The sequence below is a fragment of the Geotrypetes seraphini genome, chromosome 19, assembly GCF_902459505.1.
Source record: "Geotrypetes seraphini chromosome 19, aGeoSer1.1, whole genome shotgun sequence".
Lineage (NCBI taxonomy): Eukaryota > Metazoa > Chordata > Amphibia > Gymnophiona > Dermophiidae > Geotrypetes > Geotrypetes seraphini.
Window position 1 is genome coordinate 3,615,763 of NC_047102.1, and position 12,060 is coordinate 3,627,822.

Genomic DNA, 12,060 nt, shown 5'->3' on the forward strand with positions numbered 1-12,060 from the left:
GAGATGAGCTGTTTGGGGAGTCCATGGATACCGCCACACAAAAGCTCTCCGCGCATGAGACTAGGTGGGACACCTTGTTGAAAAACAAGAAGAAACCTCCTCCTCCTCGTCCATTCAGGCAACAACCTTCTTATCAAAGAAGGTTTTCTGCTCGCCCAGCTCAGACTCATCCTCCTCAACCTCGCAGGCAGCGTCAACAGCAGCAACAGGCTCGTCAACAACAACAGCCTGCTGTAAAACCGGCTGTTCAACCTAAGTCTACACAGCCCTTTTGACTCTCTTCTCGAGAACATTGCCAGTCTTCCTCCCTCATGCCTTCAAACTCAGCCCATAGGAGGTCGACTCCAGGTTTTTCTGTCTCGATGGGAAGCAATTACCTCCGACCAGTGGGTACTTGCTATCATCGCTCACGGATATGCCCTGAACTTTCAGACTCCTCCACCGTTAAGTCTACCAAAAGAGTCTGCTTCCAACAAGGCTCAGTCCCTCCTTCTCGGTCAGGAGGTTCAATCCCTCCTCCTTCTCAATGCCATCGAACCAGTTCCTCTAGACCAGCAAGGCCTGGGATTTTATTCCCGGTACTTTCTTGTACCCAAAAAAACCGGAGATCTCAGACCAATATTAGATCTCAGAGATCTCAACAAATGTCTGGTCAAGGAGAAGTTCAAGATGTTATCTCTTGCCACCCTATACCCTCTTCTCTCTCAGGAAGACTGGCTATGTTCCCTCGATCTAAAGGAGGCGTATACTCACATTCCAATTCATCTGATGTCCAGACAATACCTTCGCTTTCTTGTCAACCAACATCATTACCAATACAAGGTGCTACCCTTCGGCTTAGCCTCCTCTCCCAGGGTATTCACCAAATGTCTGATTGTGGTCGCAGCTTATCTCCGCTCCCACAATTTTCAAGTCTTCCCTTATCTGGACGACTGGCTCATCAAGGCTCTTTCTCCTCAGTCCGTTCACATAGCCACCAATCAGACAATTTCCTTCCTTCGACTGTTGGGGTTCGAGATCAATCTACCCAAGTCACACCTCATTCCAACTCAGCGACTTCAATTCATTGGAGCCATTCTGGATACTGTTCAGATGAGGGCGTTTCTTCCTCCAAACCGCCTTCACACCATCCTTCATCTCTGTCAGCAGGTATTCCAGAAAACTTCCATTTCAGCAAATCAAATGATGGTACTTTTGGGGCACATGGCATCCACAGTGCATGTCACCCCCTTTGCACGTCTCCACCTGCGTACTCCTCAATGGACCCTAGCGACTCAGTGGTCACAAGCGACGGATCCTTGTTCACAACACATATCTGTGACCTCGTCTCTTCGACAGTCGCTTCTTTGGTGGTTGAACTCATCAAATCTATCCAGAGGTCTACTGTTCCATCTACCTCCTCATCAACTAGTCATCACCACAGATTCCTCCCCCTATGCATGGGGAGCTCACTTGAACGAGTTCCAAACTCAGGGGTTTTGGACCACCCAGGAAAAGAAGCACCACATCAATTTCCTGGAACTCAGAGCGATATTTTACGCCCTCAAAGCTTTTCAACATCTCCTCTTTCCTCAGGTTCTTCTCATTTGCACAGACAACCAAGTTGCAATGTATTACATCAACAAACAAGGAGGGACGGGATCCCGTCCTTTATGTCAGGAAGCTCAAAGGATTTGGACATGGGCGACTGCTCGTCACCTATTCCTGAAAGCAGTCTACATCCAAGGGGAGCAGAATTGCTTAGCAGACAATCTCAGCAGAATTCTTCAACCTCACGAATGGACTCTCGACCCCTCGACTCTTCAGTTCATTTTCTCTCAATGGGGCACTCCTCAGGTGGATCTTTTTGCAGCTCCCCACAACCATCAACTGCCCCTGTTTTGCTCCAGACTTTACTCTCCTCACCGTCTGGAACCCGATGCATTTCTTCTGGATTGGACCAATCTCTTCCTTTATGCATTCCCTCCTCTTCCGCTCATGCTGCGCACCTTATTCAAGCTCAAGAGGGAACAAGCCACCATGATCCTCATCGCTCCACGGTGGCCCAGACAGCATTGGTTTTCCCTTCTACTTCAACTCAGTTCCAGGGAACCCATACCTCTTCCTCTGTTTCCTTCACTACTTACACAGAATCAGCAAACGCTTCTTCATCCCAACTTACAGTCTCTGCACCTGACAGCTTGGTATCTCTCGGGCTGACTGCACCTCATGCTCTCCTTTCTCAGCCTGTCCGTTCTATTATTGATGCCTCCAGGAAACCGTCTACTCTTCAATGTTACCAGCAGAAGTGGTCTCGGTTTTCTTCCTGGTGCCTGTTACATCACCATGATCCCATATCTACAGCAGTGGGATTGGTATTGGACTATCTTTTGTCTTTATCTGACTCTGGTCTTAAATCCTCTTCGATAAGGGTCCACCTTAGTGCCATTGCAGCTTTTCATGAGCCGATCCATGGTAAACCCCTCTCAGCTCATCCCCTAGTCTCAAGGTTCATGAAAGGCCTTTTCAATGTAAAACCACCTCTTAAGGCCCCTCCTGTTGTATGGGATCTTAACGTGGTTCTTTCTGCGTTAATGAAGCCTCCTTTCGAGCCTCTGGCCACAACGCATTTTAAATTTCTAACTTGGAAAGTGGTCTTTCTGATAGCGCTCACTTCTGCCAGGAGGGTCAGTGAGCTCCATGCACTGGTGGCTGATCCACCTTTCACTGTTTTTCACCATGATAAGGTTGTCCTTCGTACACATCCAAAATTCCTTCCTAAGGTTGTGTCTGAGTTTCACCTTAATCAATCCATCGTTCTTCCTGTTTTTTTCCCAAAGCCTCATTCTAATCCAGGTGAACAGGCTTTGCATACCTTGGATTGTAAACGTGCTCTGGCTTACTATCTTGATCGCACCAAACCTCACAGATCATCTCCTCAACTGTTTTTGTCCTTTGATCCTAACAAGTCGGGTCATCCTGTATCTAAACGCACTCTGTCCAATTGGCTTGCTGCTTGCGTTTCTTTTTGTTATGCTCAGTCGGGCCTGACACTGGAGGGTTCTGTCACGGGCCACAAAATTAGAGCTATGGCAGCATCTGTAGCTTTCCTCCGTTCCACTCCTATTGAGGAAATCTGCAAGGCTGCTACTTGGTCCTCAGTTCATACTTTCACATCTCACTACTGTCTGGATGCGTTCTCCAGACGGGATGGACACTTCGGCCAATCTGTTTTACAAAATTTATTCTCCTAATGGCCAACCTTCCCTCCATCCCTCTTTTTGTTAGCTTGGAGGTCACCCATCAGTCAAGAATATGCTGCCTGCTTGTCCTGGGATAAAGCACAGTTACTTACCGTAACAGGTGTTATCCAGGGACAGCAGGCAGATATTCTTGCGTCCCTCCCACCTCCCCGGGTTGGCTTCTTAGCTGGCTTATCCTAACTGGGGACCGCGCGCCTCTGTCGGGCGGGAAGGCACTCGCGCACGCGCGGTGCGGCCTAGCTAGAACTTTCTAAAGTTCTTAGAGTGCAATCACTCTAAAATTGTCCGTACCGGGGCTCCGTCGGTGCCGTCACCCATCAGTCAAGAATATCTGCCTGCTGTCCCTGGATAACACCTGTTACGGTAAGTAACTGTGCTAAACAGATAAAGGAGTTCACACAAGTGTTTTTTCTCAGTTTACGTAGAAAATGTCCAAGCGCTAAAATCATTATTCTGTGGTTTCTCCCTCAACATTACCTACTAGCTAAGACATGTAAATCATGTGGACTATATAAAAGTTATGGTAACCTTTACAATCACCTTATCTGAAGTTTGTGTTTACAATCCAGCCCTAAAGCAAGCCTTGAGTTTATGGCTGTATAAATAATATACTCTCTACACACTGAGGTGATAAGCTTTTCCTCAGGGGATGAAAATTACTTTAGGTATCCAGACTCTTCTTGTGGCAGTTGCCAGTAATGATTTACTTGTTAAAATCTTGCCTTCCCTACATTGCATCGCTCCTCAAGGGTCGTGATGCCACAGTATGGCTCCGGCACATCTGAGCAAAGCAAACACATCCCAAGCTTTGGATTCTCTTCTCACTCTGCAGTGAATGACTGTATCTGAGATTCTGTGACTTGGCAGTTACAGAGCCATAGGAAACACATAACTGGTTGCCATTTTATGCACAGACAGTGCTCGGTCAAGAAGTTGGGCTTGGCTCCAAACTGGAAACCCTTACTTTCCATTTCATAATACTCAAGTTGTTTATTTTTAAACACTATCAAAAAACCAATGAAGCAATGGACACACTGCAGTACCATGCATTGACATTTTACTAAGCCATCACATGAGAGGCAAAGCCCTGACTGCACAGAAATTGTATGTTGTAAGAAGTACATGTACATTTGTATTTTGGATGCGGTTTTGTTTTTCTGTTCTTTTGAACGATGTGTTGATATTCCCGTTGTGCAGCTCTCTGAAATTGGACTCCGAGACACTGCATTAGGAGGGTTTGCCTCCTTCCTGAATAATAGACCCCAAAGTGTACTGCTCAATGATGCGCTATCGAAATCGAACAAATACGGTCTTCCAAAGGGGGCTCTACTATCCTCCCTATTATTCAATCTCTACATTAGACCAGTCCTAGACACAGCCCACAAATACCAAATACAGATTCACTCCTTCGAGGATGACATCCAACTCTACCTACCACTAGGAGAAACCCGCGATGCCCAGCTTGTGAAACTCCTAAAATGCCTCTTGGAAATCAAAAACTGGATGGCCATCAACAAACTGCAACTAAAAGCCTCTAAAACGGAACTCTTTTGGATCCGCAAAGAACACTGTAACCACGCCTGTCCCTCGCTACGCTGGGACTTGACTACCATAACTGCAAAGGACCAAGCACGCAGCCTAGGGATACTCCTGAACGCCTACCTTTCCAACTATATCTCTCAGGTGGTGTCTTCCTCATTTTGCTACCTACGTCAACTCTGAAAAATAAGGAACTATGACGGCGAAGAACATTCAACATCTTCAGCGGGTATAAAACGCGGCAATCGGACTTCTAAAAAACCTCCTTACCTGTGACCCTGTCTCCCAGGCTCTGTCGTTGGTTCACTGGCTACCGGTAGCCAAATGTTGTGTCTTCAAGGGCCTGATGCTAGCATTCAAAACCTTACACGACTTGGCACCAGACTACATGAAGACTAAGCTTCCTTCGAACATGCCGAACAGGTCCCTCTGCTCCCAGGATGAAATACACCTCAAAACGCCCTCCGGTCATGCCCTTCAACTGCCAACCGCCAAACCACATTCCTACTCCCACTTTATCACTGGAATCAACTGCCCGCACAGATCAGATGCCTTAAAGGACTCCTCAACTTTAGAGAAGCAATTAAAACACACCTCTTCACCCAACTCCTTTGGTTACGTTTTGGCGATAGACAGCAAGTTTTCAATTCGCAGTGTTCGGATATACCGTGCCTATGCCATTATTACAGGCTTGTACTAGACTTTTGTGGCATTTCACCAATTTAAGACGTGCTGTGCATGTTTCGCATCTCATCAAGGACCCCTGATGAAGGCACCCTGATACGCCGAAACACGGACCTTATAGGGTCCTATCTATACTGCATCCTTATACCACTACAGAGAACTTTGACATTTGGCTCTCTGCATCCCAGGACCATTGTGACATTAACACTTCTCAGACCAGCAACACTCTGCCTCTGTTGGTCACATCTTTGCCTTCTGGACCTTTATTTATTAGACACTATTAGTATTTTATATGTTTTTATTATCATCATTTGTTTTAATCGCTTTTACATTTCATGTTTGATGCTTGTAATAAACCTGATAGCATTCACTGCATTAACTCCACGTATAATTTAGCTCAAAAGCCCACTGTAGAAACCTCTACCACCGGTTAGTAAAACCCTGCGTAAGTGATCTAAAGATTTTTTTAAAGGGTTCTCGGTATATCGGAGATATATCACCAGGCAAAGGGTCTTCTTATTTACCTTGCTCTTTTGTGGTTTTGGACTTTCTGCAAGGCTTTGCTCTTTTACTATTTTTGGACAGACAAAACATCACCCATACATGAGGCATTTGTACCCTTTCACCTAGGAACAAGGTCTAACACACCTAAGGGCCTTGCTACAGCTGGGAGTCTGACATGCCCAGAAAGGAGTCATGTCTTTTCACCAGTCCAGCTGAAGCAACTTACTGGGACCACTGCCAATCATTTTGCAGACTGGGATGGTGCATCAAACTTTCCACCTTGAAAATGGAATATTTTATAGAAGAAAAGTGCACAGATGAAGTCAAAAATATAAAGATCCTTTACAGAGATAGATAATGGGAAACGCCAGACGTAATACAGTGGAATAAAACAAACCGCCGTCTGCCTTATAGAAACTCAATTACGCTACAGAACATTCATAGCAAGAAGAAATATCCATCCTAGAGCAAGTAGATTCATAAGTACTTATATTTATATTTCTTGAGCGGCTTCCCTGAAATTAGCATGCTGGTAAAATATACAAGCAGATGTATGGATGAGGGATTCTGACAGAGGGGCTGATTCAGTAAGAGGCGTCCGCTGCGCAGGCGCCTTCAAAACAAGGCGCTTGCTATGTGCCAATCAAGGACGAGTATCACTTACAGAATTACGCCCACTAAGGACCCTAGGCGGCAGAAATATAGACCAGGGTTTTTCAGGCCTACATTTCAGGTATCTAGGGTTCTTGCAGAATCGCGGCCAGTGGCGTCCCTAAACATGGCTGCTTCTGTGCTTTGGCATCACCAGGTGCCGAGGCCAGCCAGCGGTGCCTAATTTTTTTTTAACGACTGTTTAATTGTTTTTTTTAATGGCGCAACCAATTGTTGCACCAATTTAAAAAAATTTACCTTAGGCGCTGGTCTCAAAGACCTCAATAATGCAACTATTTCAAGTTTGGGACCCAGAAACCGCTTTAAGATAAGTTTTATATATCGACTTGAAGATTAAATTCAAGAGTAACACAGAGCAACGAAAAATTGTTCCATGCGGTGATTGGATGTTGAGGCTTAAAACTGGGAATTCATCCCCAACCGGTCTCTAGGTCTCTGAGCATAGAACTTTCACAAATTCACAATCACTGGATGAGAAGTTGAATTTTTTGTATTGAAAGGGGGTTCAGCAGGTTCTTGCGGATCAATTTATTGATACCATCAGTATTATTTTCCCCCTTCATCTGTTTGATAAACAGAGTTTTCCCCGTGTGTTTTGACTTACCCCGTCTTCTATTAAACTGCGCTAGCAGTTTTTAGCACAGAGAGCCACGCTGAATGGCCCGCGCTGGTCCCGACGCTCATAGGAACTCTATGAGCGTCGGGAGCAGCGCGGGCCATTCAGCGCGGCTCCCCGCCCTAGAAACTGCTAGCTCAGTTTAATAGAAGAGGCCCTTAGTTGGCACCTTGCTTTCAGCTACTTCTTTCAGAATCTGGCCCCGAGAGGCCTTCTTTCATAAACTGCGCCCTTCACCTAACACAAATCACAGAGCTGCACTGCTGATGGCAGTTTCTCCTCCCCACCTCTCGTACCACGTCTCTGTACACTGTCAGTATATGTTTGGCCCTCTGTACAATTAGCTTTCATCCTTGTTTGATTTGCTTTTGAATTTATACGTCTGTACACGGCCTAGACTGCTAGGCAAATCATAGGTTGCATACGCAGGAGTTTCGTCAGCCGTAAGCCTGAAGTCATTATGCCATTGTATAGATCCATGGTGAGACCACACCTGGAGTACTGTATGCAATTCTGGAGGCCGCATTACCGAAAGGATGTGCTGAGACTAGAGTCGGTCCAGAGAATGGCCACCCGTATGATCGCGGGTCTCAAGGATTTCCTGTACGAGGAAAGGCTAGATAAATTACAGCTATACTCGCTCGAGGAGCGCAGAGAGGGGAGACATGATCGAGATGTTCAAGTATCTCACGGGCCGTATCGAGGTGGAAGAAGATATCTTCCTTCTCAAGGGTCCCACGGCAACTAGGGAGCATCCGTGGAAAATCAGGGGCGGGAAACTGCACAGGGACACCAGGAAATTCTTTTTCACTGAAAGGGTGGTTGATGGCTGGAATAGTCTTCCACTTCAGGTGATTGAGGCCAGTAGCGTGCCTGATTTTAAGGCCAAATGGGATCGACACGTGGGATCTATTCACAGGGTAAAGGTAGGGGAGGGTAACTAGGGTGGGCAGACTGGATGGGCCGTGGCCCTTATCTGCCGTCTATTTCTATGTTTCATATCAAAATAAAAATAAACTTGATTCTGTTCTAGACACAAAAGGAAATATTTTTGCAGGTTACTGATTTTTAGTAAAAGTGCAGACGTTCATCTCTAGCAGGACTAGAAATGTGAATCAGGCAGGCTCTGACACACCTTTCCCGGAGTGGACAACTGCTCTTGGTCAGGAGTCTTTACTATGACTATCCACTCTACAATGCAGCCAGAGAACGAATCATTCGGGTTTCTTACACAACATCTTTCAAAGGCAATGACGAGGCCGATATGAGCCTATAATGAGCTCAACAAGAGTCAAGCGGGGCTGCTGTTATGGGGGAGGGACAGCCCATGGTTTCAATGATAGAGAGAGGTTCTACATTTAAGATAGGACTTTAACAGCGGGTCACTATTACTGTACCTCTTGTTACTTTATTGTTTGTTTGCTATGTACACCGCCTAGATTTAAGCGGTCTATAAATTTTAAAAATTAACTTAGATACTGGTAGAGCGCCCACTGGCACCGAAGGTTTGGCGCCGCCTATTGACGCTCCCCTTGCTCCCATGTTAACTCCATGTGTTAGCCAATCAGCTCACACTAATGTGAGCATGCCGGCTAACGCTCCTGCATCCATTCTCCACCCATGGAACACCCCCTCCAAAAATATTTTTTTTGAAAAACAGCTAGCATGTTAGCATGTGGAAACTGGCAAAATACTGCAAAACTGCATAATGCTAAATGCACAGTAGGCCGTAGCCCTCTTTAACGAAGGGGCCTCCCCTCCCCCCCCCCCCCCCCCCGAGTTAGGCAGAACTCCCATGATCCTCCCTCTCTCCACCCGGGCATGATTCATTTCCAGCAGCACCACCTGCAGAGAAAGCCACTGGAAATTCAGACAGAATTACTACGGTGCTACGCATCACTTAAATAGCGCTGAAAGGCACGCATTTAGACAATTAATAGACAGTTCCTGCTCAGAAGAGCTTACAATCTACCGTAGACAGACAGGCATGACATATAGGGTTAAGGATGCAGAGGATAAAAGGAGTTAGGTGTTAAAAGGAGCCTCGAAGATATACGGTGCCATTATCCAGATCAGCGATTTTGAAGATCTCATCAATAAGTGATCAGGGAAAGGCTAGTAACTGCCCCCAAACCCATAGGGATTTAAAGGGCTTTGGGGCTTTTGCTATGCAACAGCCACTAGTGTGACTTTGTAAAAGAGGGGCTTTATTTTTCGTGCACCCCATTTTAATTGAAGGGATGGTCTCATCATATCCAGTCTTTGAAGGGCACAGCTGACTGCTTTTGAAGGCATCCAAGACAAATATTCATAAAGGGGGAAAGAGTGGTGTAGAGAGGGTGAGAGGTGCCCCCTCCCCCACCTGCCTCCTCCTGCCCTTTCCCTTCCTCTGTGCTTCTGTAACATTCCTGGTGCGAGAAGCAACTCCCAACCTGCTGTCACACCAGCGCTGGCATTGCCCTCTGACATCACTTCCTAGGTGCGGGTCCAGGAAGTGATGTTAGAGGAAGAGGTGATACTGGCGTGACAGCAAGTTGGGAGTTCCTGCTTGTGCCAGGAACATTACAGAAGTGTGGGGGAAGGGAAGCGGTGTGCACACATGGCAGGGGGGGGAGGGCAGACAGGAGGACAGGTGCCTGCCTCCCCCCATTACTATACTATTGGGGGAAGGGAATAGGACATCTTTTTGTGGTTACACCATTGTATGTAGGTTTTTGTTTTGGACCTGGGACAACGGAGGATTAAGTGACTGGCCCAGGGTTACATGGAGCAGCGCTGGCATTTCGATCCCAGCATGAAGTATGTTTCTCCACACATTTGGGACTAAAAATAAAGCTAATGTTACCCTGAAACTCAATAATGAATCTCTTAGCCCAGTGTTTTTTCAACCTTTTTACACCTATGGACCGGCAGAAATAAAAGAATTATTCTGTGGACCGGCGGTTGAAGAACACTGGCCTAAGTCGTGGGCCAGACCCCGCCCATCTCTACTCAATCTCCACCCCAGACCCCGCCCTATAATAGTACTAATTGCACCTTGCGCGTCCCTTGCCTCATCTGGAAGCCTTCCCTCTGACGTTGCAACGTCAGAGAGAAGGCTTTCGGTTCAGGCGCAGGATGCCCGTAGAAGGAGCCACTGCCTGTGGCTTTGTGCACTGAATCAGTTAGGAAGAGGGAGCTGGCTCGAAGATAACGCCGCATCGATCGCACCGTAGACCGGAGGTTGAAGAACACTGTTTTGGGCCTGATGCACGTGCTGGCCCTGTGGACCGGCAGGAAATTTCTGTGGACCGGCACTGGTCCATGGACCGGTGGTTGAAGAACACTGTCTTAGCCCAATGATTTAAGCAAAGAGTGCAAATCCAGCCCCTCACTGACTGTCCTTGGTTCATCCTTTCTTACACAACTCAGGATGCATCATTGCAAATGAATTCCTTCTATAACGTATATACGATGAGACTTATAGAAAGCTAGAACCATCCCGTTCACACAAGAGACCAAAGGCCCTTTCTGGGATCTTACAACATTCAACCTCAAATATATTTCTTCCACAATGCACTTTTTAAATCTTTTCTACAGGAAGAATAATTCAAAGAGTTATCAAAACAAAGCCGCAGTGCTCAAGGGAAAATATTTTGGGTAACTCAATTTAAGCAGTTAAAAACAAACAGAAGAAGTAACTTTACAGCTTTCTAAGAAGTGAAAAGGACCAAAAACAAGCTCCTAATTTCCTTTCCAAAAGAGGAAACCGGTGGGGTAAGGAAAGGGAGTTTCCCCCCTCTAGTACCCCATTCTACGCTTTCCAAAGCAAGACAAAAAGAAGCAGGATTAGGGTGTCACCACCATCCACTTAGACGCCTTCAGATCGACGTCCAGCAGCCACTTCAGCCCAGCTTTGCCGGGAGTGACATCAAGGCACAGTCATTGCCTGGAAAAGATCGGTCACCAAACCCCCCCTCCCTCCCCCCCAAAGATCAGTAGGTGACAGGCAGCCCCCTCCCCCTGCAGGATCCATCTAAAATGCAGACGTCCCACCCATGCCCGGCAGCCGCCCCAGCCCCCCCTCCCGTGCATGAGGCAGGCATGGAGACCTGGGCCCTCTTCCTTCCCCCGGCTCTCACCGTCCCCGGCCGCTGTCATCTCTATCAGGGTGTCGCTCGCCTTGCTCCTGGAGTGCATCGTGGTGCTCTGAGGGGGCCCCAGGGCCGCTGCTCCCCGTTCAGATCCCACCCTGGGGCCGCTCGCTTCACGTCGGAGGAGAAAGGCTGAGCCTTAAGGAGAGCTGGCAAGTGGAGCGGGGAGGGAGGAGAAACGTGGAAGAGGGAGGAGAGAGGAGGGGGGAAGGGGAGGAGGGAAGCCGCCCGGGCTAAAAGTGGCATCTGAAACGGCACCAGGGGGCTGCAGGGAACTGGATCGGGCTGGGGAGAGTGGACTTATGCTCCTGATGTCTGAAGAAACAAATATTCCTGAAATGAATGAGATAAATCTGAATATGGATCACTAGAAATGCACCTCCTCCTCCTCCTCTCTTTTTGCAAATTGCAGAGATTCACATTTCCCAAAAGGGGAAAAGAAATGAAATAGGCAGGACAAACTCTTTCTAACCACAGGGGAAGCAGAGAAACCGAAATGCTTTTCTTCCCCTATTGTGCAAACTGGAAACTCCATAAAAGACTGAGCTGGGCACTGAAGCTCAGCCCAGGGGAAGAGGATGGGATTTCATGGCCTACCTTTCTGTGGTCACAAACAAAGCTGTTTACATATTGTATGCAGGGCCTTGTTTTGTACCTGGGAAAATGGAGG

The 12,060-nt window shown here is 47.1% G+C and overlaps 1 protein-coding gene across 7 annotated transcripts in view; it reads right to left on the minus strand.

Moving 5' to 3' along the window:
- ANO5 (anoctamin 5) overlaps positions 1–11,573 on the minus strand; it is a 74,060-nt gene extending 62,487 nt beyond the window's left edge. For 3 of the 7 annotated variants that reach the window (XM_033928038.1, XM_033928034.1, XM_033928032.1), the window contains exon 1: positions 11,379–11,572. In XM_033928038.1, the coding sequence (XP_033783929.1) occupies positions 11,379–11,436 (58 nt within the window). In that variant the 5' untranslated portion in view covers positions 11,437–11,572. Of the gene's footprint in view, positions 1–11,378 lie in introns of all 7 variants that reach the window. The other 4 variants (XM_033928036.1, XM_033928037.1, XM_033928033.1 and 1 more) reach the window with 4 other exon arrangements.
- Between the last annotated feature and the right edge of the window lie 487 nt (positions 11,574–12,060).